At 41.5% G+C, this 25,447-nt stretch overlaps 1 protein-coding gene and 1 long non-coding RNA gene across 2 annotated transcripts; one reads left to right on the forward strand and one right to left on the reverse strand.

The window, feature by feature from the left end:
* Positions 1 to 207: 207 nt before the first annotated feature.
* Positions 208 to 12,779, forward strand: LOC106886201 (nucleoporin NDC1-like). The gene is made up of 13 exons (XM_014938933.1): positions 208 to 238; positions 777 to 828; positions 1,506 to 1,638; positions 3,887 to 3,979; positions 5,306 to 5,387; positions 6,250 to 6,405; positions 7,488 to 7,742; positions 7,877 to 7,995; positions 8,228 to 8,278; positions 9,364 to 9,427; positions 10,603 to 10,703; positions 11,491 to 11,651; positions 12,517 to 12,779. The coding sequence occupies exons 1-13, from the start codon at positions 208 to 210 to the stop codon at positions 12,578 to 12,580; spliced, it is 1,362 nt and encodes a 453-aa protein (XP_014794419.1). The 3' UTR covers positions 12,581 to 12,779.
* Positions 12,780 to 14,658: 1,879 nt separating this feature from the next.
* On the reverse strand, positions 14,659 to 25,271 carry LOC106886171. Its single transcript, XR_001411602.1, has 3 exons — positions 24,900 to 25,271; positions 20,456 to 20,593; positions 14,659 to 15,936 (listed from the first exon to the last, which is right to left on the reverse strand). It is a non-coding gene; the product is annotated as an uncharacterized LOC106886171 (long non-coding RNA).
* Positions 25,272 to 25,447: the final 176 nt, after the last annotated feature.

Raw genomic sequence — 25,447 nt, forward strand, 5'->3', positions numbered from 1 at the left:
CTGTTCCTTCCATTGCCTGGTATTGGAAATTCAGTGAGACAGAGCTGAACCTGACATACCAGGAGTGGTTGTGACTTTGGTATATGCAATATTGCTATATTTTCACATTTTTTTAATTTTTTTTTTTTTTAGTAAAAACCAGCATTTTGGCTTTATTCTTAAGTACCTTTTGTATTATTGAGAGGAAGTTGGGGAGACAAAGGCAGTATGGCTCCTTCCTATATGAAACTGAAATTTGGTCTTTAAAACTATGGTTAAAAAAATCCGTGCTGATGAAGATGATTGCAGTGGACTTTCTAAAAATGAGGAAAATTTTTATGTTGTGGTTGTAGTTATCCTCCTAAATGATATCAAAATATGTTAGAATGGTTTCCACTTGCATTAGGTGATAAATTAGGAGTATGGTGGTTCTATATCAGTTTCCTTAAGTCTTTAAAAGCACTCTGCTGCTGCCTGAACTGTAGTGAAGATTAATATTAAATTACTATTAACCCTCTTTTCTTAGTGAGGAAACACAAATAACTTGATGCTGAGAAGCTAGCAATAAAAGATAAGGTCTCAATGTGTAGTTGCTGGCCTGAAACCTTTTTTCCTTCTCTTGTTTCTGTTGAAAACAAGCCACAAAAAAACAAGCCCAAAGGCAGATTGTTTCCTGGTGCAGGCATCTTAAAAGACCAGTCTCTTGTCTCTATACATAAATTCTTCTTTTGTCTTTTTGGCCTGTTACAGTGTTTTGCAGTGTTATATTTGTTTCAGTGTTTCTTTTTGATCCCTAGGTTACATCCCAAAGGTGTGGATAAGCACCACGATGGATCTCCACATAGACAGGTGGGTTGTACGTTGTGCTGCTGAAATTGTGCAGGAGAATATTGCTGACGTCTCCCTTTGCTGAAGGAGTCCAGCTTCACAGCTGGCTCCGTGTGTCCAGTGGGACTGGGGTTCCTTGTGTCCCCACACAGAATGTGGGGAGCGTTGGGTACTTCTGAGATGGATCCAAAAGGAACCAACATCCCCTTGTAGGAAACATCTTGTAGTCATTAAGAAATCCGCTCCGGTTCCTTCATCCCTCTAAGTCTCTAAAGTATTAGAAAGGCACATCTCTCCAAATCGCCTATGTGTGTTTTATCTGCTTTTCTGTGGTTTTTGGGAGGGCATCGCTTCAGTTTTGAGTCTGCAATTTGTTTTAAAATAGAGAAACTGGAGTCTTAATACCTTAATTGGCTAAACCCGTAATCGTTGTTATTTATTTTATACTTATTTTCTTTTCCTTGATTTCATTAATTTTTCTTAAGTTCATCTAAAAATTAAAAAGAATTAAAGAAATGATGGAATGTCAAACGTCTTTAAATGATGATAGTCTTTAAAAGATGAAATCTCAAACATCTTTAAGAAACTGTCTTTGCAAAAGAAAATTGCAACTTTATTGTTGCAATTATTGTAACAGGTTACGATAGATGTCTTCTATAATAAAAATACTTGCATCTTCTTGGTTCTTTTATCTGCAGTAAATTGCATCCTCTTGACACTCTGACTGGCTTACTGGACCTCTCCTTGTTTTACCATGCCTGGTTATGTGGGGTATTTCTTCTGATTACCTGGTACATTGCGTGGTTACTCTTCAAAATCTACGCCACAGAGGTTAGTATTGGGTGACAGTGCTAAAGGTGTTTCACAGACAATACAAAATAAGCATTTCACAGACAATATTTTCTTTTCAAAAGCAGTTTTATTAGGAAGTAACATTACAAATTCTGAAGTTTTCAAAGCATGCACCGCAGGTAGTGTCTGATAACTGAACAGATGAGAGAGGCTGGATGTTAACTGACTCCCCCTTCCTCTTCCTGTAGCACAAATCTATGCTGCTTACAAATTAACAGGTTTACAGCAATGCTTTGTTATTTCCACCTCCTCCTTTTACTCTCCTCTACTTCTGTTTCCACGTCCCCTTTCTCCTGTTCGTGTTTGATGCTAAATCCACGCAGAAGCTGTTGGGGCCACCTTAACAAAGAACCACATTATGCCTCATGGAGTCTGCACCATGTTCTTTGTCCTCTTTAGGTGTAAAGACAGACAAGCCAGTGCAGGGCCCGTAGGTGTCTGCAGAGCTTGGTCTCCACGTGTGTTTCCGTGCAGTGATTTGGTGTTTGAGTGTGAGAATAGCTAAAGGCTTGTGACAAACAGCTAGAGGTTACATGGAAAGAGAACATCCAGGGACTCCACAGCTCTCAATCTAATTTTACAATATGAAAGGAAACAAAATGCTGTCCGTTTTCTGCGAGCTGAGCTCTCGAAATCTCAAATTTAAGCAAACCATCAAAGTACACAGCTCTCCGAAGCAGGGACCGCTTTGGCCTGCAAAGCAGGCTGCGGTATTAAAATAGACTTCAAGCAGTCTTGGGAATTAAGACACTTTTCCCTTTTTATTCAATCATAAAGTTACAAATTAATATTGCTAAAAAAAGACTGTTTAAATATATAATGAATCATATTAGGATAAATGTGAGACTGTGATTGAAGAGGCAAAAAAAAGAAGTCTTGGCAACAGAGAATTGGAGAAGACTTGGTCTTTGTTGACTAATCCAGATATTTCTTTGTAAGAATACAGAGGAAAAAATTGTTCATCTCCCTTGATTTTTTTTTTTTTTTAATGTTACTGGACTGTGGGTTAGTAAGAAAAAAGCGAGGTTTAAATCCTGGACCAGTGCAATGATGCAAAACGCTCCTACAGGATGAAGTGGCATATAGTGCTTGGAGTGTTGGCTTTAATTAAAAAGGTCTAGTTGTGTCTGCACGAGAAAAGATTAAGGAGTGAAGCAAAACTGATGTCATGATGGGTCAGAGTCTGTAGACAGCTCCAACAGCAGTTACAAGGTGTGAACAACCTTTTTCAAAGGATAGTAGTTGAAGCACCAGTGAATGAATGCTGGGTGTCGGTGCCTGCGATTTTTTTTATTGCATATAAAGCTCTGGAAGACAAAATAAACATCCATCTGTGAAGGTATAAAATAGACCTTTTGACTGTCAAACAAAGTATTTCTTTATCTACATGATTTGTTTTTTAAGAGCTAAAAAGCTTCCAAAGCTGTTTGTAAATATTTGTGTAGAGTTAACTGAAAAGTCAGGAAAGACATTGTAAATTTAATCCACATGAAGTCACTCTATTAACACTTTGTAAGCAATTGCTACCTTAAATTTCAATTTTGCAGTTGGAAACAGGGGAGAATAAAGCTGTGATACGTAAAATGAGTGCAGTAACCCAAAATTGGCAGGTAATCTGTGCCTAAAATGGTCCGTGTTAAATATTGTTTAAAAATGCAATGTTTGATACAATTTAAGAGCTGCTGTTCACATTTTAAATATTGTAGCCACAAGGAGAAATTCTATTAAAACACAGAATATTAATATCATGATGAGAAGAATTCATTAATTTATCAGCAAAACAGTGCAAAAGAAAAATTTTAATAAATCTTTTATTATTTGGTAAAAGAACCCTCAGTTCTTCACCAGAGTGGTTACACTGTTAAATATAGACATTATAGTTTAAATTTCAGTCTTGTATCTGAATGTGTTGTCACTAACTTTTCCCCTGGGTATGTGGTTAGAGGAATTTCTTTTCATAATGATGTGATGCCCCTAGCTATGAATTATATGGGTACATAGAAGATAAAGATATAGGAATTTTCTAAGATTTTTCAGTTTTAAATGTAAGGAGTAAAGTCTTTGTGTTTTTATCTTGGAAATTTCAGGCTAGTTTAATGTTGAAGGAATGGGGTGTGTGCTGTCCTAATTCATCATTCATCTGAGAAGTAAGATATCAGGTGTGGACTTCCATATGGTTTTCTTGTGTTTTGCTGTGTATAACACAACTTTTGATGTTTACGTTTAGACGCATCATTTTCCTGTCCAGCCAACTTTTGCTGAGGAGACAGACCAGTGCCTGCCTAAAATCCTAAGCAGCAACCCTCCCCTCATTATAAAGGTAATTGAATTCCCACCCTCTTCCTAGCCACCTGTCTGCTCAGGAGGTGTTTCTCAAAGCACGCGGTCGCATCTTCCAGGTACTGGTTATTTTAACTGAGGTGCTCCTTCTTTAAAAAGCTGCCTCAGGACACTCGAGGTTACACTTAATGCTGAAAATTTGTTTAGTAGTGACATCTGCTGGTGCTCCCCACACTGTTCCCTTTAAGCTGAAGACAGATTCGTTAAGTTAGACCTATTTGCTTGCAGCATAAGTATATTATCATGTAGTGAGGCAAAAACAAAAGGTTAGTGACATTCAGGGTTTGTTTTTTTTTTAAACCTTTTCAGCTTTAAGTCTTGTCAGATAAGCATGTGTTTTGTCAAACCTTTGTATGCTCTTAATACTCCTAAGTATAATATAAGTAGCCCCTGCTACTTATATTTGAGCTCTTAAGTGTGTGTTCTCTCTTGAAATTGAAAAATTATTTCTATGCTTTTTTGGAAGTTGTTTTTTTTTTTATTATTATTTATAAAGACAATACTAAAAGACTACTTAAAAAGTGAGTAAAGAAGAGTAATTTTCGTCTGACTATGGTAATCATTAATGGGATTTACTGATTATAATACTTAGAAATTGGAGACCTCATATAAGAAGTATTATGCAAATAAAGATAAGAATATTCACCAGCACATGCAAAATCCACTTTTACTGGTTTTACAGATCTCTGATAAGACTGGAGATATAATAGGCTCTAATCCATTTGAATCCCTTTTTAAGCTTTGCTGTATTATCAAAGGATGGACGAAGGAGGGTCGAGCACAGCACTGTTAAAAGTAGAAGTCATCTAATTTATGATCCCAGCTGTTACTAAAGTGTCCAATTGATAATTGGATCTTGCATAGTGTGAGAGATCTAGTAATTTTTTGTTTGCCATGTTGACTAGTTAAAGTCATGAAAAAGCAGTATTAGGTCAGGTATCGTGTGGTGCGCTGCAGTTGAGCTCTGGCTTGAAAAAACAGCTCTCTCCTTAGACTTTTTTTGTATCTTAGGGTCTTTCTGTCTGAGCTGTTAAGATAAAAAATAGTGTTAGGTCTTTTTTAACTCCAGAGAAATGTCATTTAATAAAGTTCTCTGAAGCTCTTTCTAACTCAGCAGCGCCATCCAGCGTGATTCTGGGGATGTGCACAGTCATTTGCCTCATTTTTTTTCTGTTTAGTGGCTGGGGTTAATCTGTGTGAACTCATTCTTTGCTAGGGATTGCTTTTGTATGGAGAACTAAATTTTTTTTTTTACAGCAAATATATTGGACTTCTCATGCACTAAAACCCTCTTCTTTCCTTGCAGTTTTTAGCCTTACAAGACTTGATGTTACTTTCCCAGTACTCTCCTGTTCGGCGACAGGAAGTCTTTAGCCTTAGTCAGCCAGGTAATTATAGAAAATATTTCATGTTGGTTCTTTTACTTTTATTAAAAATGTTATTCAAATGCTTTTAGACGGTATTTCATGTTGAGAGACCTGCTATATAAGCCAGGAGGCCTCATCCCTGTGGTGCCTTTTCCAAAAGGATGCTTCATTTTCTATATTTGTATTGTTTCATCTACTAAACTCAACAAATTGGTGCCTGTTGTTTGATTTAAACAGCAGCCATGAGGAAACACAGGTCTTAGGATATTGAAAGCGGGGTCCTCTTGACACCCCCAGTCAAATAGTCCAGAGTGTATAATCTAACAGATGTGTATGAAAGCCCAATGCTCAGATGTGAATGAGGTGAAATCAAGCATAAATAGTGAGTCACCATTAGAGTCGTGAAATCAAACAATGGCTATAATTTCAATTAGTATTCAAGCCTGTTGCTATATACAAAGATATGGCAGAGAAGTTCAATTACAACTGCTTAATAGCCTCCAGGAACTTTTTGTTACACCTCATCAGGAATGCTAGTGTTTGTACTACTTCAAAACTGTTTACTATCACCACTGATACTGCTTTGTTCATTTTAGCTGTTTAGTGATTTCAGATCTGATGGGCTGAGCTGCCTACCTTTCCTTCTTGCTTAGAGGGTTTCACTGCAGTCTTTTTAGAGTTAGCCATTGACAGGGTAGAGACTGTCTGTGTTTTCATCTTCCTCTCCATACAAATAAACTGTCACAGTGAAAATGCACTGTGTCTTTTTAAAAATACTATGACCTCTGAACCTTATGCTGAGAGCACTGTCAGAATAGACACAAGGATGAGCATCTGGGTTAAACACACCTCCAGCATTTCCTTTGTGTGTGTGTACTCCTAGGTGGGCACCCGCACAACTGGACTGCAATATCCAAGGAGTGTTTGAGTCTTCTGAGCGATCTGACCAAGAGGTTGGTCGCCCAGCAGGAAGCTGCAGCAGCAAATGGGAGAGCGAAGCAGCCAGCAGGAGAGCCCAAAGGATTTCCACAGACTCCAGGTACGTGAGGGAAACGCTCGCAATAAAGCATGAAAGTACCGATAGGTTACACGGGTACCTTCGTCTCAATCAAGTTGTGTGGGGAAAATGAGTCACGGGGCTTTCTGCAAATAAATGCAAACAAAATAGTCTCTCCCCGGTTTCATTTTAGGTATTCTGCTTGGAATAATCCCAAAATAACTAGAGAACTTGGAAAGATCATGTTTACTCAGTTTGTTTGCTTTGCATGATGCTATGTTCAGTACAGTATTTTTTCCGTGCTTGCATGAATTAAGAAAGAATAATTAGTATAGTTCTAGTAAGTGATTGAACCTAACGGAGGGAGGACTTAAGCCTTGCCAAGAGATGCTTTGTAATTTGCATAGCTGCTCTTATGATGATGAGTTTGAGATAGTAAAGTTAGTTTTTGTTTTGTTGTTGTGGATACTTCGAATATGTAGTATATATCAGTGTATTCACTAATACCACTGTAGAATAAGAAAATCCAATCTGAATCTGTGTGCAGCCTGCGAGCATTTTGGGTGTTTTACATGCCAGACATAGGCATCGTTTCTGGCAGCAGAACTGCGTTAGCACAAGGGCTGCCAGGTAATTGAATCCCTGAGCAGTCAGTGCCTTGGATACCAGTGCCCTGGGAACAGCAGGGGACTGTTGGTATGTGAGGGGTGAATTTCTTCCAGTGCTGCTGATTTTGTGACTGACATCTCTTATGTACCAAGCAGAATCAGAAAGAATAGCCATTCTTCTATAGGTAGCCTTTTTTTTCTGGTACTTAATCCTAAGAACACACTTTGTGTAGATCTGTACCAGGGTGTAGTAATGCTAGCTAGCAAAAGGAGAAAAGTAAATGAATCCACGGGGATCCTTCTCATCACTTGCTGTTCTTAAACTGATAAACTTTTAAAACGCTTCATGTTCATCTGAATAAGTACTTCTTTGCAAAACCGCAGTGGAAACAATGCCCTTTAATAAAAGCTCTAACGATAGAAAGGCTGTTGAAATAGCAATCAAGTAACAAACCTGTCTTTTATTTCACACATGCCAGCCTGTTTGTCTTCATGCAGCATTTTGTTTGTCATTAGGAGCTGTTGGGGCAGAAGACGTGTCTTTCCAGTCGCCGAGGTCTAATGTCATTCCCAGAGCTTCCATGACTTCTCTGGTTAAATCATCCCTCACGCCTCTAAAGACATCACCCGGGTCTGATGTCAGTTCACCTTTTGGCTCACCAGCTTTAAATGGCAAGATGGGAATTCTGGATGTAAACTCTCCTTGGTATGGATCAGTCCAGAGTCCTCATGTCATGAGAAGGCGACTAAAGCTGTGGACATCAGGTTCAGGTAGAGATTCTTCCACAGCACTGTTTTTAGCCTTGTAGTCATTAAGTGTAGTAGGTGTGTCAATAGAGATCTGTATCTTGAGGATTAAAGTGAAAGCAACCAGTTTTTCTGAAGATGCTATATTTCTCTTGTAGATTTACAAATGAATGGCTCCCACCACGAATCCCTCCCAGTGCTCTCTGCTGCAAGAGCTGGCAGTGAGGCAGTACAGCCAAGCTTTATTTACACGTGGCTTCAGAACAAGCAAGAGCAGGTAAAGTAAAAGTTGCAGTATGGAGAGGTTACGGCCAGTGGGGTTCTCTCTTCTGAAAGAACTTTCCATTTTTGTTAATGAATACTTCCTTCCCCAATTAGCTTACATAATGAAAATCCTTCCCCCTGCGCCCCAATCCCTTTCCACTCCAAGGAGATGGTAGGGTTGAGGAGGGTTGTGCATACCCTCAGATAAATACAGATTATCTTTTCAATCTTTTGTTTCTTTCCAGATAAAAAACTTCTTGTCCAAACGAGTGCTGATAATGTATTTCTTCAGCAAGGTAATTATCATCCTGTGTTTTGTGACTGAGTAGCATGGACTAGAACTGTGTGAGCATATGGGTTCTGCTGCGGTGCTCTGTACAGTTTGCGTATATTAACAGCTCTAAAAACCTTTCTTTTAATCTAAGGTTTTCTATAAGTACAACATCATACTTATTACAAGCTTCATAGCAGGAGTGTCCCATACCTGCATAAAAAAGAATAATAATACTTGTTTAAACTCATGTGGTTATAAAATGGATTTTGCTTAAAGAATTGTGTAGTAGTTAAAACTTAACTGAGAACTTAAGTGCACTTAATAATGTCTCAGTATATTAATTGTAAGATGACATGGCATCCAGTTAATTTTAAAATTCAGTTAACTACTTTTTGCTAGGTCAGTGTACCAAATAAATTCTTTATAGTTTTCCTTTGTGGGAAAAGTGGTAGCTAGAATGTTGGGAATTTCTCCTTAGGAAATAGTGGTACTGATATTACTACTACTTTTCAGGTGAACTTTGAATAGTTAAAAGAAACTTGCATAGTGTTTACACAAAAAAGGAATTGGGTATTTGTCGTAGCGTAATTGAACAATAACTCAAAGTTTTCCAGAAGCATCTCCCTCTAATTTTGATCTTTGTTTTTCAGGGATTTAAATGTTTCCTGCAAGTAGAGATCATATATTTTTTTTATGCAGATCTGTTCTGCATATGTCATAATGGTTTATGCTTACATGTACAGCAGTGTTTTCTGATCAGTTATAGACTGGAGCGGAGACAGACACAAGCAAGATCATGAAATAGGCAGAGGGGAATTATATTGCCTAATTAGCCCTTGAAAACTAGTTAGCTAAGATTATTTTTTTTTCCCCTTTAAGTTCATATGCATAACTATGGCTTTGTTGGCAGCTCCTGTCAAAAAAAAAAAAAAGTAGTTTCTTAAAAAATCAGATTTTTCTGGGTATTCCCCTGAGATCTGTCAACCTTTCAGGTCTTTTCTGAGGGGAGGGAGACAACCCCATCAAATTTGTAATACCTTAATTGAAACCTGCAATTTTGGTGATAGTTTGTCAAGTGCACTCAGAATGCTTTTGATTTCTTCTCAGCACCCTGAAGCCTCCATCCAGGCTGTCTTCTCTGATGCCCAAATGCACATCTGGGCGTTGGGAGGTAAGCACTTTCCAGGTGATCCACTCTGTTGGCTCATGGAACTACAACTAAAAGGATCCAATTCCAGGTTTCTGGGCCTCTGTGCTTTATAAATACAACGGAATTAAAATCTTTGAATCTGTTTTGACAAAAACCTGACTGCATTTCAGATACCAACACGAATAAAGGTTTAATTGACTTGTTAGCTTTGAGATCCCATGTGAGATCTCTTAGTTTACATTCCGTAGAGGTTTGGTAGAGATTCCTAAACTTGTTTTCCATTGCTTCTCTCCCAGGTGAAATCATGCATTGCTTGTACATTTTTTTCAGTAACAGATTTATGATATCTTTTTATAACAGCTTTTCTGACTAAAGGCTCTGAGTCCTCATTAATCACGGAGAGAGGGAGGGAGTAACTCAGCTAGTACCTTAAGAAATAAATGGAAAAGGATGGTCCACAGAGAATTAAAAGAACAATGACAATATCTGGTTGCACTACGGGATTTTCTTGATTGTTTCAAACTCATGAGAAAACACAAGTATTGATGGGATCTTTTATTAGGTTTGTCTCTGCCAAAGTTGGTCTTTTTGCCTAGGTTAGATGTTTTATGGCTGTGTCAGACTGAAGGCGATGAGTTGGGACATGGAGTCAGGAGATGGGAACGACACGTACAGTTTGCAGAAAAGCAGATGATACCATTTGTGTTCTAACTAAGGGCAGAGGGCTAAGCTGTAAATTTATAAAATATGATAAAAAAGTAAACTGAGAAGGGACTTTGAAGGAAACCTTGATTTAAGCTCTAAGTAGCAGAGAGTTCTTATACAAGCTGACCAAGGCAAGTGAAGTGATCTGGCAATGTTTGTTTATGGTGAGAAGAATTGTGAAATATTTGTCTCTTAGTTGATGTCAGATTCAGCTCTCATCAGAGTAGTGGCAAGAGGGAGCCAAGGCTTCTTTAAAATTTATTTTATGTATAATTTTTCTTGCCTTGTCATCGATGTCAAACTATTGTCCACTGCTCAAACCACTGACTGGTTTGGTCCTGAAGAAAGCCAAGTCCTGAGATAACTATGTCATCTGGCTGCAGTAAATACTGAAGAATTCTGCCACACTAGTAGTATCTTCAGGCAAACCATAATCTAGTGCTTCAGAAGCTGAGAATTCAGTAATTATAACAAACTTCTTTTTTTAAAAGGTCTGTCTCATTTGGTAGCAGCCTCCTTTACTGAAGACCAATTTGGAGTTGTCCAGACTACACTGCCAAATATCCTGAATACTTTACTGACTCTTCAGGAGGTAAAAACTGTTAACTTTTCCTTACTGCAGAAAAAGTTTGGGAGAAGAGGAGGAGTTTTATTAATTTCATATTTTTTCCTTGGTGACCAGTCATAACATTCAAGTTTCTTACCACTGTAAATGGCTTTTCTTCTGCAGTTTATCTAAACAAAACAGCTGGTTGCTGTTTTGTGCTATGTGCATTGTGAAACAGCTGAATAAAAACTTTGTTAGTTTATTAAAATGTAGAAACAGAAAGCATGTTTTTAACGGAATGTTTAATTTGAAAAAAGTGGAACGTTATGCTCAGTTAAAGACCTTATTTCAGGGATGCAGCACTTCCAACTACGCATAAAATATAGTGTTATGACTTAATCTTTATTTGGCTGTACACAATTCCTCGTGCAACCTGGAGCACTTAGAGACATTGCAAATCACAGGAGATAAGATCTGTGTCATGTTTCTCTACTAATACTAAGTCCAATTACTGGTGTTTGTGTAATGTGTATTTGAAAAAAATCCAGATGTGTTTCCAAGGCTATGTGTGTCCTATTGACATAATCATTTTACACTGCCTTAATGGAGATTCTTGGAAAGAATGTAGAGGTTATTAAAGTTCTTCAGTGCAATCTATTCCAAGAACAGGCACCAGGGGGAAAAAAAAAGCCAATACATTTTTTTTGTGTGTCTTGGTGGGATTTCTGAACTTGCACTTTCTTTTTGCTTTATTTGATATAAACATACTGTTCGTTACATTATGAAATCATTGAACAGATGAAACAAGTTCATTTATGTTTTTCTCAACCAGGTTGTAGACAGATATTTCAAACTGCCTCACGTTTCTAGCAAGCCCCCCAGGGTTTCAGGAAGTCTGGTGGACACATCCTACAAAACGCTACGATTTGCACTTAGAGCATCTCTGAGAACAGCACTGTACCGGATAACGACCGTCTTTGGAGAACACCTGAAGTAAGACCTTTTTCGTGATTGATTGCTGGCTAAATTTTGGTTTTAATTTACATTATTGTGAAAAGGGAAGTTTGGGCAAAAACCCCTTCATGTCATTATTCTTATGTGGTATTCTAGTATTTTTTGATATGCGGAACCTTAAATCCTTATGTAGATATCTGCCCCTCCCCTTAGAAACTTATTATTCATAGATTTCTGGGCAATTTTTCCTAGTGACTTTTCATGAACTCTTTCGAAGCAGTCCATGAATACCACTCATTTAATAAATCTTCGCTATTGAAAAGAAAGTAAACCAACTAGAGACAATTGTCTGTTCTGTAGGGAGAGAATCCTGAGAATCCTATGAAGAGTCCAAGTGCTCAAATTCCCTTTGCTTCTTGGTTGTCAGATGGCTCACTCTCAGCTACTGTCCCAGCAGGCAGGCTTTAAAACTTGGCCTCTTCGTATGCGGGATTGAAAATTCCTGCAGTATCTGCCCATCTCTCTCTGTGGAGGTGAAATGTTCCTCAGTTTGGAAGTGCTAGATATACAAGAGAGATTGTTATAAGAGATTATTTCTTGCCTAAATCATTCTTGCAAGTTAATTGCTTGTGTGTGTTTAGAGGTAAGAAAATAGGCTAGGTTTCTAGGGTCAAGTGTCTTGGTAGTGGAAGCTGTTGAGGGTAAGAATTGCCAGTTTTAAGGGTTAATACACATTTTTGTCTTTTTTTTGGAACATAGGTTTTCATACAGCTGGGTTTTCTAAAATTTAGCTCCAGTGTAATTGTGTTGATTTCAGTGTATACTTAATTTTGATGTGAGACTTTACTTTTGTGGTGTATTACATTTACTGTAAAATCTTACGTTCTACATTTGTTGTTTTCAGTGCAGTGCAAGTGTCTGCAGAACATAAGAAAAGACTTCAGCAGTTCTTGGAATACAAAGAATAAATAACAGATTTTGATGTAGCTACGATTTTTTTTTTCCAACTCTCTCGGTAAGAAGAAAATGGGACTAATGAACCTTTTTATCTTGGCTTTTTGGAAAAGCATACGGAAGTACAGGTCAAAGAACAAAACTCTTAGAGCTGTAGAAGAGCTCTTTGGGGTTTGGATCATCTTTTGTATAATAAAACTTTCTTAAAATTCATCTTGCCTCCTCTTAATACCAGTTACAAATGGGAAAGTGTCAGTTCTTATTTTACGTAAGACTGTGACATTTGAGATTACTGCAGTTACTCTGCCACTCAGATCCTTCGCTCTTTTTCTCGATGTATTCTTTCCCTACCCTTTTCTGTTAAAGGGCTGAGTAGAGATTTACATAGATACTTAGTGTGCCTAAGTGTTTCATAAATTTAGTTGATAACACTTTCAGTGCAGATGAAGTGTGTACTTTAAGAATAGGGAACAGATGTGCTCTGGAATAAAACATGCTACTCTTCTCTGAGATGGAAATGTACCTTCAGAGCAAAATGGGTGTGCAGAAAGGCATCGTTATGACACAAATACTGCTGGAAAAGGTACCAGCTTGGATTTAATCTTTAAGGTGACCCAGGAAATGAAGTTCTGAGCTACACTGAAACATACAAGAAACATTACTGTATTTAGTAAAACTCCCAAGTAATGATATTGTGAATTAAACTTTACATCAACAGCTTTCTTTTAAGGTGGATAGGAAGGATGTTCACAGCACATGCAACTTTTTCAAAATAACATACGTTATATTTTTCACTAGAAGCATTTTTAAAAACTATCTGTTTGAAAATTAGCTACTGTATTTTTTAATCTGACTCCAGCACTGTGGTGTCTACACTAGAAAACACGTATGAAGAGCTTAGATGTAGCTGCAATACCTTACTGTAACTTCCTTGAGATGAAGGTAAGCTAACTGGTCTTGCAAATTAATTTAGTGTGATAAGGGGAAACAAAACGTGGATAGTTTTCCTTCAGTTCTCTTCATCTTCCTTGAGATGAAAACTGGTCTTGCAAATTAATTTAGTGTGATAAGGGGAAACAAAACGTGGATAGTTTTCCTTCAGTTCTCTTCAGTTCTCTTCAGCTCTCTTCAGCTGGTGGTCCTATGGGTTTTGGGGCTTTCTTTTGATGGAGGGTTCAAGATCTGAAGATGGCCACAGTGTCAGTTCTGTCGGTGTGATGAAATGATCAGCTGATGGAGTGGTTGCGTAGTAATAAATCTTTCGGGAGCCTGTAAGGTTTAAGTAAAAGAGAAACCCCCCTCAGATTTACAATGAGACCTGCATATTGCTTTCCTCAGTACAGAGACATGTATTTTTTTTTTAGATTTGATAGTGGAAATTAGGACTGTGGTGTTTCTTGAGGTTAAGCACAAACTCTTTTAAAACTTCCCCAAGCTTAACTTCTACCACAGGTTTGACTACTATGTCAAAGCCTCTTGCCTGCCTGGCTTATTAAATTAATTTGCTTATTTTCTAGTGTTGCAATGTGCACCTGGAGTTAAAACAGTGCTTTAGCAGGTACCTCAGGTGTTAACTGTTGACCCAAACACTTCAGCTGAAATTTTCAAATAAATTTTTCAGGCATTTAAACAGGTGCAGAATGTTCGGGGTTGGTTTTGGGGGGATTGTTTTGAGTTTGGGGTTTTTTTTTATTGCTCTGGTGTTTTCTGCAACACTCCCACAACTGTAAGCTGCAAGTTGTAATTAACAGCGTTATGGCTGTCAGCAACAGGCTTAAAATGTATGATGAGTTTTCGATGCCAAAGTGTTTGAGGTCTGTCCTCCTGGTGTTGCAGTAGAGATTTGCACATGACATCTGCTAATGTGCACGTGATTCATGGCATTCTCTGTGTATGACAGAAGAGCTTTCAAAAGCTGATTGCTTTGTGGTTTCTTTAAAAGCTCCAATTCTTAAAGAGCTGTAGACTCCTCTTTTTTTTTTTTTTTTTTTTAAGCTTTTCATACAGCTGGGTTTTCTAAAATTTAGCTCCAGTGTAATTGTGTTGATTTCAGTGTATACTTAATTTTGATGTGAGACTTTACTTTTGTGGTGTATTACATTTACTGTAAAATCTTACGTTCTACATTTGTTGTTTTCAGTGCAGTGCAAGTGTCTGCAGAACATAAGAAAAGACTTCAGCAGTTCTTGGAATACAAAGAATAAATAACAGATTTTGATGTAGCTACGATTTTTTTTTTCCAACTCTCTCGGTAAGAAGAAAATGGGACTAATGAACCTTTTTATCTTGGCTTTTTGGAAAAGCATACGGAAGTACAGGTCAAAGAACAAAACTCTTAGAGCTGTAGAAGAGCTCTTTGGGGTTTGGATCATCTTTTGTATAATAAAACTTTCTTAAAATTCATCTTGCCTCCTCTTAATACCAGTTACAAATGGGAAAGTGTCAGTTCTTATTTTACGTAAGACTGTGACATTTGAGATTACTGCAGTTACTCTGCCACTCAGATCCTTCGCTCTTTTTCTCGATGTATTCTTTCCCTACCCTTTTCTGTTAAAGGGCTGAGTAGAGATTTACATAGATACTTAGTGTGCCTAAGTGTTTCATAAATTTAGTTGATAACACTTTCAGTGCAGATGAAGTGTGTACTTTAAGAGTAGGGAACAGATGTGCTCTGGAATAAAACATGCTACTCTTCTCTAAGATGGAAATGTACCTTCAGAGCAAAATGGGTGTGCAGAAAGGCATCGTTATGACACAAATACTGCTGGAAAAGGTACCAGCTTGGATTTAATCTTTAAGGTGACCCAGGAAATGAAGTTCTGAGCTACACTGAAACATACAAGAAACATTACTGTATTTAGTAAAACTCCCAAGTAATGATATTGTGAATTAAACTTTACATCAACAGCTTTCTTTTAAGGTGGATAGGAAGGATGTTCACAGCACATGCAACTTTTTCAAAATAACATACGTTATATTTTTCACTAGAAGCATTTTTAAAAACTATCTGTTTGAAAATTAGCTACTGTATTTTTTAATCTGACTCCAGCACTGTGGTGTCTACACTAGAAAACATGTATAAAGAGCTTAGATGTAGCTGCAATACCTTACTGTAACTTCCTTGAGATGAAGGTAAGCTAACTGGTCTTGCAAATTAATTTAGTGTGATAAGGGGAAACAAAACGTGGATAGTTTTCCTTCAGTTCTCTTCAGTTCTCTTCAGCTCTCTTCAGCTGGTGGTCCTATGGGTTTTGGGGCTTTCTTTTGATGGAGGGTTCAAGATCTGAAGATGGCCACAGTGTCAGTTCTGTCGGTGTGATGAAATGATCAGCTGATGGAGTGGTTGCGTAGTAATAAATCTTTCGGGAGCCTGTAAGGTTTAAGTAAAAGAGAAACCCCCCTCAGATTTACAATGAGACCTGCATATTGCTTTCCTCAGTACAGAGACATGTATTTTTTTTTTAGATTTGATAGTGGAAATTAGGACTGTGGTGTTTCTTGAGGTTAAGCACAAACTCTTTTAAAACTTCCCCAAGCTTAACTTTTACCACAGGTTTGACTACTATGTCAAAGCCTCTTGCCTGCCTGTCTTATTTAATAATTTAATTTGCTTATTTTCTTGTGTTGCAATGTGCACCTGGAGTTAAACCAGTGCTTTAGCAGGTACCTCAGGTGTTAACTGTTGACCCAAATACTTCAGTTGAAATTTTCAAATAAATTTTTCAGGCATTTAAACAGGTGCAGAATGTTCACCTCAGGTGTTAACTGTTGACCCAAACACTTCAGCTGAAATTTTCAAATAAATTTTTCAGGCATTTAAACAGGTGCAGAATGTTCGGGGTTGGTTTTGGGGGGATTGTTTTGAGTTTGGTTTTTTTTTTTATTGCTCTGGTGTTTTCTGCAACACTCCCACAACTGTAAGCTGCAAGTTGTAATTAACAGCGTTATGGCTGTCAGCAACAGGCTTAAAATGTACGATGAGTTTTTGATGCCAAAGTGTTTGAGGTCTGTCCTCCTGGTGTTGCAGTAGAGATTTGCACATGACATCTGCTAATGTGCACGTGATTCATGGCATTCTCTGTGTATGACAGAAGAGCTTTCAAAAGCTGATTGCTTTGTGGTTTCTTTAAAAGCTCCAATTCTTAAAGACCTGTAGACTCCTTTTTTTTTTTTTTTTTTTTTAAGCCTGTACTTAAAAGTGCATCTTTAAGGGTATCTCATGTTCATGAATCAAAGTACAAGAATATAAAGCGTACATTGGATGCCTTCTGAAGATGGAATAAGTGGCTTACACAACTCTAACAGGGATAACATCTTATTCTAGTTCTGGCTTTGGGAATAATTATATTCCTCTGACAACTGTGCTGGTGTTTCAAGTCCTTTTATATACTTCTGTCTTAACATAAAAATAATAAGTCTGTGAAGCCTCTGTGAGGTATGGGAAGAGTCTCTCGAGTTCATTTCTACATTCTGGGTAATGAGGAAAAAAATAAAGCCTTTTTACAGTTGGTTCCTGTGTAACTGCAGTTAAATTGGATCCCTCAAGCCTGATAATATTTCTCATCTGTTTAATCATCTCGAAGCTGAGCTGCATCTTCTGGCTGGATTGCATACCAAATGCACAAGGGAAACCCATAGCATTTGGTTTGATGGCTGTTCTGGTAACCCTGTGAACTCACCTGCCTCTCCCTACAGGTAGGCTGTGGGCAAGGGTGTCTGAAATGATTTTCACTGCAGCTGGAGGTGGAATGCTGATGATTTTGTTTTCCTGTTAGAATGGAGTAGTGAAATAGAGGCTTTAGCTCTAAAGCAGTCTCTTATAAATATGAACAAAACCCTATTCTGTGTTGTTTTCTGAGATATATCAATTTGGAAAGTCAGACTGTGGGTGGACAAATGCAGTGGCTTGTCCCTTGAAACAGCTGCATGCTGCTGTATCCGAGGGAGCTGGGCAGGACTTGCTCCCTCAACAGGAGCACTTTTGCCACTTTGGAGAATTGTCTCGATGCCAACTGCAGCTCAAGGCCTGAATGCACCCTTGAAATGAAGTGGTTTCGATTCTGTTGCTGCTTACTTTGAACAGAGGCTGTATTGTACGTACCGTGCTCCATGTCTTAAGGCCCTCAACAGCCGTCTTCTCACCTACGGAGATACACGTATGGCTCCGAGGGCAAGGTGAGCACCCCTCCAGATGCCTCCAGCTGCAGCTGTGGAACTATCAGTCTCTTGCTGATGGATTTGCTGGTCCCTGCTCAGTCACAGGCAAGTTGTGGGGTCTGTGGGCTGTGTCCTCACCAGACCCTCCCAGCTACTGGAACTGGCTGTGTGTGGGATCCCATGCTCTGCCTGGGGGGAGGCCTGGTGCTTCTGGGCGTTGGGTGTATGTGAATCCATATGAGGTGGTCCTAAGAGCACCTTCAGCTGTGTGGGTGCTTCTTGCCATCTGCAGTGCTGTCCCCTTTCCCCAGGGGATGAACAATGGCAGCTTGCAGTGCTTTGCATGCTCAGGCTGGCATTTCATAGCTGCAGAGCTTCACAGCTGATGGCAGCCACGCTCCCATCACCACCTTTCTACAAAGATACAATAAAAAGATGAAGGTCTGTGTGGAATCATCATAGATGCTGCAAGTTGGAGACCCTGCCTGCTATCCACACACCCTCTGTCCCCTGCATCTTGATATTTTCCATCAGCAGTGCTGTGTTAACATGTTTGCTATGTGGATCAAATGCAGTTGGGTTCTGTGGACATACCTGGAGTGTGGTTTGCCAAGCTCTGGTGTTGTAAGGGGATGTTCTCGCATCAGAATTTTGCTTCCCCTTGCTGCAGACTCATGGTAGAGGTTTGGATCTGGCATATCAGCTTTGGACAAACCTGTGCTATAAACAAACTGCACAGCTCCCTTGTGTCTGAGAAAACAGCCTGAGAGAGCAAAACCTACACCGTACTCTGATTGCAGAAGACAAGAACTAAATTGGAGAAGACCTCACCTTTCTGCCCTTGCAAAAATCTTGGGACTGCAATAGAGCTAGTCAGTCAAGAGATAAATGAACATGGTGTCTCTGGAGCCTGCCATGAGATCAAAACACAAGTTCAAGGGGGAACAGTTCCCTGGGTGCCCTGCTGGATATGCTACCTGATTCTTCTAATAGGTGGTGATGGCATAAGAGTTCTCTGCTGTGTATTTTTTCTTTTTGTAGTCCCCCTAAAAAGTCAGTTCCAGAAGTAGGAAGCTCTTCTTGGGAGGCCACTCTTTGCAAATCTCACGGTTTCCAGATGCTCTGTTTGGGACACCAAAGGTTGAGTTTAACCGATGGAACTGGAAATGTGCTCTACCATCTACAATCATGGGAAATGCTAAATAACCTGGAGGAAGGGGTGGAGGAAGCAGCCAGCCTTTGTCACAAGTTTAGCAGTCTAACCAAAGCTTTTGGCTTCTGGGCCTCTGTTGTAAAATGGGGTTTAGTCTAACCCTGCCCTTCCTCACCTTCAATAATGATAATTAAGTATCTGTCTGCAATGGGTAGGCTCCTGCAGTGATGGACACCAAAGAAATGGCCTGGAGAAAATTAATAACACTTTATTCTGCGCAGGGCTTGGCCGATGTGCAGTAAATATATTCAATGTGTGGTCCGGACACTATGCCAACAAAGAGAGAACAGAGGAGGGACGAGCTGCTCATTCAGCAATCACTATCTTCAGTGCATTGAATATAGGGATCCCCAGGCAAAATGAGTGTGGGGCCATGCTATAAAGCCAGTACTATAACTCATTTATAGTAGGCATGAATCGAGCTCGTACCAGTAATTCTAGTCCTGGCACGTCCCAATGCTGAGGATTGGATTTTACAAGCTGAACATTCTTAAGTTGTGCTGTCCTGGATTTTTTTTTTGTTTGTTTGTTTATGACTTAAGTTTATTTTACTACCTGTGTTGTGTATGCATGGTGTGAGAGATGAATCTATTTATGGACTGATGGAGAGAAATAATACAGTTGAGTGTTTGAGGAAGCTAACTGCAGGTGTAAACAACCACGTCCTGAATGGAGGCTGGTTGAATGCCTCTTTAATGGTGTTTCTTCCTCAAAAGCCTCTAGAATGATCTGCCAATTAACTGGGGAGGCAGGAAGAAGGGAGAGATCCATAGTATTATGGTGCGTTTTGGAGGTGCTGGTCGTTTCTTGCAGTCTCTGCAAGACAGTGGATTCAGGATTACCATATGCTTTTCCCCAAATATGCTAGTTACTGAAAAGAGACTTGTTTTTAAAAGATAAGTCACAGTGATCTGAGGAATTTATTTTTTTTTTTTCCTAACTACATGAGCTATAAACAAATCTGTATGTTATGAGGCAATAGTTGAGTACATCGCTAGATAATGTGTGGTCAGTTTGACCCTGCTGTCTTAATTTAGGAGGTCATTTTAAAACCACTATAAAAAAAGGGGTTTGTGCTGCCTTAAAGGGCTATGGGCAATCTCTAAGAAACGGGCATACTTACAGAGACAATCCCCTTGGCTCAGTTTTTGTTTGGTTGTTTCTTTTTTACTATCTGTGGTGCAGTAAATTAAAACAAAAACAAGTCTGGGCTTGGCATGCCTTTGTAAATAAACTGCTGTGTGTGAATCGACAGCTCGTTTGCAACCAGGTTATTTATAACAAAGTTTGTTATTTCTCCCACCAGAGAGCTTGTTTTGCCCTGCACTAACAGAATGCTTATGGTAACACCTCCCACCTCTGTCTGTACTGCAACAGTCACACAAAGGCCTCACAATTTCAATTGTGTCCTTTTGAAATTCAGTTTTGTTGCCTGCTGGAGTAGAAGCAGGGATTTCAGTACGGGAAGGAGAGATTAATACTTCAACTCTGCTTGTTTGCTCTGCGCAGCTCACCTTACCTGTATCCGTTCTGCTTCATTCTTCTCCTCCCTCAGAAGAACTGCTCGGGGAACTGGAGTTTTCAGCTTCTTTTGATTTTCTCGAAGATCCGGTTTGTGACCAGCCATAATGCTGAGGCCAGTTACAACCTTCCGTTCCTGAGAAAGGTAAAGAGCATGCTTTGAGGACTGGATTTGGTGAACTGGGATCCCCTTCATTTAGCGTTCTTTCTCCCCTCCAGTTTCCCTCACCTTTTACAGGTGATCTCTCCTTGTCCTCATGTGTACTCAGCTCCCAGGCAGCATCATCTCAAGCCTCTACTCGTGTGGCTGTGACCACAGGGGCTCGTGCTGTCTGGAGCAGAGGCTGAGAGTCTGCAAAAGCATCTGTAGACCCTGAGAAAACTATTGTTATGGCAATGACCTGATCTTGGCTGGTATCAGCAGGGAAAAAATGAAGTATGAAACTTGTTTAAACTTTTTATCCTTGCTGCTCTGCGTAAGCTTTGAGTTGGGCCTGGTGAGATATGGCCTTGTGTGTGCTCAGGGCATAGTTACACTAACTGTGCTCTGGTGATGGAAGGCTGTGTAGTTTCTGTGGCTAACATGGTCCAGGAGCTGGTTTTGGTATCACCTACCACCACCAATGCCCAGAACCATGAGACAGGGAACTTGTTGGTGTTTCAGTGCTGTCTGGTTACAAGGACACCAGTTGGCATGACTAGCACCATTACACCAGCAATTGTCTATGTCCTGGCTTTTTCTTAATTGCTGTGAAGTGCAACTGTCACCCCAGCCTGAACTAGACTTAGGCTACTGTTTTTCTTTGGTCACCAGCTAGGAATGAATGGGCAGATGGGCAAGTCTCTGGTTACTTATTACCTGTGTTCTTCCCAGTTGACCTAAGGAGACGGTATTCAGGCAGGCAGTTGTATTCCTCTGGATGTTTTTTATTCCAAATTGCAACCTGACCCTTTTATATCCGACTTGAAATGAAGCAACCCCCAGGGACTAGCTCTGGGGACTGAAGATGGCCTGTCTGCCTCAACTGAAAGGTCTGCTTTGGTGATGGTGACTTCATTAACAGAGGGAAGAGGCAACTGGGCTAGCTGTGGGTCATGCTATGACCCATGACCACAGCCCTTGGCAATCAGGAATGTTGAACAAGAAGGCTAATATGAGTGAATGTCCCCCCCATACTACTTCTGTAATGGGGAGAGAGGCCAATGACTGGTTTTCACAAGGACACAAGGAGGGGAGACACCCATCTAGCTCATGAATGTAGTGACAACATTGGGTGAATCAGTATTTGCGGTACAGCTTGTGCATACAGTGAAGTCATGGTGACCCAGGGCATAAAACAGCCTTAGCAGCCACGACTGCACTTGCTTGGCCTTTGCTCCAGAACCGAAACATATGAAGCATCTTCGGATTCAGCAGGGAGGCTCCTCCCAGCACTTGTTCCTCCTGCCTCTGTGGACTTGCAGAAGGAGCTGAGTCCTTGGTCTGGAACAGCTCTGGGTGGAAAGCTGCCCGACAGAAAAAGACCTGGGGGTGTTGGTCAATAGTAGGCTGAACACGAGCCAGCAATGTGCCCAGGTGGCCAAGAAGGCCAACAGTATCCTAGCCTGCATGGTAAGTAGGACCTGAGAGGTGATTGTCCCCCTGTACTTGGCACTGATGAGGCCTCACCTCAGGTATTGTGTCCAGTTTTGGGCCCCTTACCACAAAAGAGACATTGAGGTGCTGGAGCAGATCCAAAGAAGGGTGAGGGATATGGAGAGTAAGTCTTATGAGGAACAGCTGAGGGAGCTGGGGTTGTTCAGTCTAGAGAAGAGGAGGCTGAGGGGAGACCTTATCGCTCTCTACAACTACCTGAAAGGAGGGTGTACGGCGGCGGGGGTCGGTCTCTTCTCCCAAGTCACAGGTGATAGGACACGAGGAAATGGCCTCAAGTTGCACCAGGGGAGGTTCAGGTTGGATATAAGGAAAGATTTCTTCACTGAAAGGGTTATCCAGAATTAGAATGGGCTGCCCAGGGAAGTGGTTGAGGCACCATCCCTGGAGATATTAAAAAGACGAGTTGACACGGTGCTCGGGAATATGGTTTAGTGTTGGGTTCTTTTGTTTGTTTGTTTGTTTGTTTGTTTTTTATGGTTGGACTAGATGATCTTAAAGGTTCCTTCCAACCTAGGTGATTCTGTGATTCTGTGTCAAGTCTCTCATCAGGCATGGCTAGGTCTGGAGGAGGATGTCCAACTACTGCCTGCTTCTCCTGCTCAACGATGGGCATCCCCATCTCAATAGTCCCAGCAAACACAGGGCAGCTGCCAAATGTTTTGCTGGAAACTGAGGAAATAGTGGTGGGAGAGGTTTGAGTCCATGGGGCTTCATTTCCTCTTGAAGGAATGTGGGTACCTGCAGCTTGAGCTATGCAGTCTACATGAGATAACTTGCCACGGAGAAATGTACCTTGCTGTGAAAGCTTCGTGCTCTTGAAGTTTGGAGACGTGATGCGTTTCAATCTGAAGCCTTCCTGGCTTTATTTCCATCCACAGTCTGAGGGTGCCCAGAGCGTGGAGGAGGCTCTGTGCCCCCTCCTGCCTGCGGAGCAGCCCAGCCCTGGGCTATTGCTGGGCGAGTGGCGGCACCTGCCGGAATTTTGCAGAATATTCTGGGTGTGATGGTGAGAAAAAGAGTGAAACAGCCGTTCGGAGCAGGACACGCGTGGCCTGAGGTAGGGAATGCAGAATGAGGTGGGTTAATGAGGTCAGAGCAGCCGAGGTGCTGAAGTCTGTCCTTTCTCCTGCTTGCTGTGGGAAGATCCCTAGCCATGAAACAAAAATCCCTCTAGGAAGTTACACAATATATCCAAAGCTACCTGTTTTCTGGGAAACCCCCTCCATATTCAGGCAGTGTGTATCTGTAGAGATGTAATAATTTGCACAAGCTGAGGCGGTGGTCAGGATCCACAAAAGCACTAGTTTTTTCCTGCGTTGGAAGCAGTGGGATTACCCCGGTTACATCGTGTCCTGGAATAATATTTCCTTCAGTAAATTTTACTGCCTCTTCACGTCACTGGGGTTAAGACCGTTACCACAGTGTATTTGGGTCTTAAATAAGTACTGTTTCTAGTAGCACTGCCAGGGGCCTTGAGCTTTTCCAAATGGAAGAGAAAGAGCAGCTCGGTCCTGAGGGCCCCACAGATGGATGGGACTGGGGAATGAGATGTAGGTTGGCAAAGCACCGGGAGGTGGTGTGTGGCTGTAGAGAACAGCCATGCAGAGGAAGAACCTACGCTGAAAACTTTTACTTTGTTTCTATAAATCCCCAAGATATCACCATTCAAATTCAGTGTTTGTGCCAGCTAGTTGATATTTAGGTTTGTTTTCTACAGAGGTAAGATGGGGATTTCTCCCCTTTTGTAGCATCTTGCTCCCACAAACATATTCTGAGGACATTGACCAGTTTTCAGTCACATCTGACAGAGAGACGTTAATTTCTGACAATTTAAAATGTGGCCTTAGAGAAGAAAAGGACCCTATTACTGCCCTTATTGAGGGGAAAGGCTTGCAAGCTCCTTCTTTGGTAGACCTCAGGGCATCTACGCTGTGCAGGAAGGAGAAGAGTCACTGCCAACAAGACTTCGTTAGTACTGCTGCTCCCAGAACTGCTTGTTACATCTCAAGATCTTGTGTCTTTTATGGCAAGGTGCCTCCCTCCCACCAGACCCACAACATTCACAGCATTTGCCAAGAAGAAGTCATGCCCTCCCATCTTGACCATTCCTTTACTCTGCAGGGTGGCATATATTATGGAAGAGATGGATAAAACTGTGAGGCACTTTGTGCAGCATCTGTCTGCAAGACAATTAAGATTTCTGTCATCTAGCTGCGGGATGCTCCTCAGAAGGGGTGTAGCAAGATGCCAGTTCAGTAGCTGTCCCTCCTCCTTGTGCTAAATCTCCTGAGCCTCTCCTTTAGGTTTGATGTGAACAGGCGTGATTTCCAACCAGCTGTCTGCCTGATTTACACCCGTGCAAATCACGGGTGGCTCCAGGACAGTTCAAAGGTAAGAGTGACTCAGTGTGTGACAGACCTGCTGCGCTGCACCTGTGCCGACAAGCAGCATGCAGGGCAGCAGGGTGCAGGCACCCCCGAGCCAGCAGAGAGTGGGCTGCTAAAGCTCGCTGGTTGCAAAGCTGCACATCGTAGCTCAGCCTGCGTTCGCCTGGAACTGGGCCCAAGCTAATAAACCCAGCTAGATTGCTTCCAGACCCGAGCTGGCCCAGGAGGAGCCAGCGCAAATGTCACTGCTCTATGCTGCCTGCTCTGAGCTAGTTTAATTGTCTCCGCTGGAGTGGGCCAGCTCCAGGCACCTGTAGGATGGAAACACACAGAAAGGGAGCACCGGATGCACCTGAAGCTGTGTCATTGAGGAGGTGTCTTGGCCAGGTTCTACCCACCTCTGCTCTATCTCTTGCTTCCCAAGCCCAGGCCGCTGGCAAGGCTTTTGCTCTCTCCCGCTGCTCCTCCGTGACACGCTGCAGTTGCTGTGGCTTCCGCACACAAGTTGTTTATAGGGTGCTGCCGGCTGTTCTGTGGCTGGGTGGTTTGCGGGTGTCCCATGGCTCCTGTCCGTCGTGTGCCTGGCACAGAGACACAAGTGCGTTTTGCCAGGGGGTCCTGTGGGCAAAGGGGAAGAGACCAGGCCCCGGGCAGCGGGGGTGAGGGGAAAACATGGCCCATAGGCCTGCGCGGGCACCCCTCACCCCCGGGACGGGCACCGGGACGATGCGGGCCCCCTGACAGGGCGCAGGGAGGTGCTGACCCTCTCCGCGGGCTCCCTCCCCTGCCCCGGCGGGGCGAGGCCGTGAGGGGCGGCCGGGCCCGCGGGCGGACCCCGCTCCCCGCCGCGCCGCTGTCAAAGCCCCGAGGGGCGGCCCCGGCGGCACAGCCCTCCCCCTGCCCGCCCCGACTGGCCCGAGCGAAGGGCTGGCCCCGCCGCCGCGCC

This window comes from Calidris pugnax, unplaced genomic scaffold, assembly GCF_001431845.1.
Source record: "Calidris pugnax isolate Ruff unplaced genomic scaffold, ASM143184v1 scaffold18, whole genome shotgun sequence".
NCBI lineage: Eukaryota > Metazoa > Chordata > Aves > Charadriiformes > Scolopacidae > Calidris > Calidris pugnax.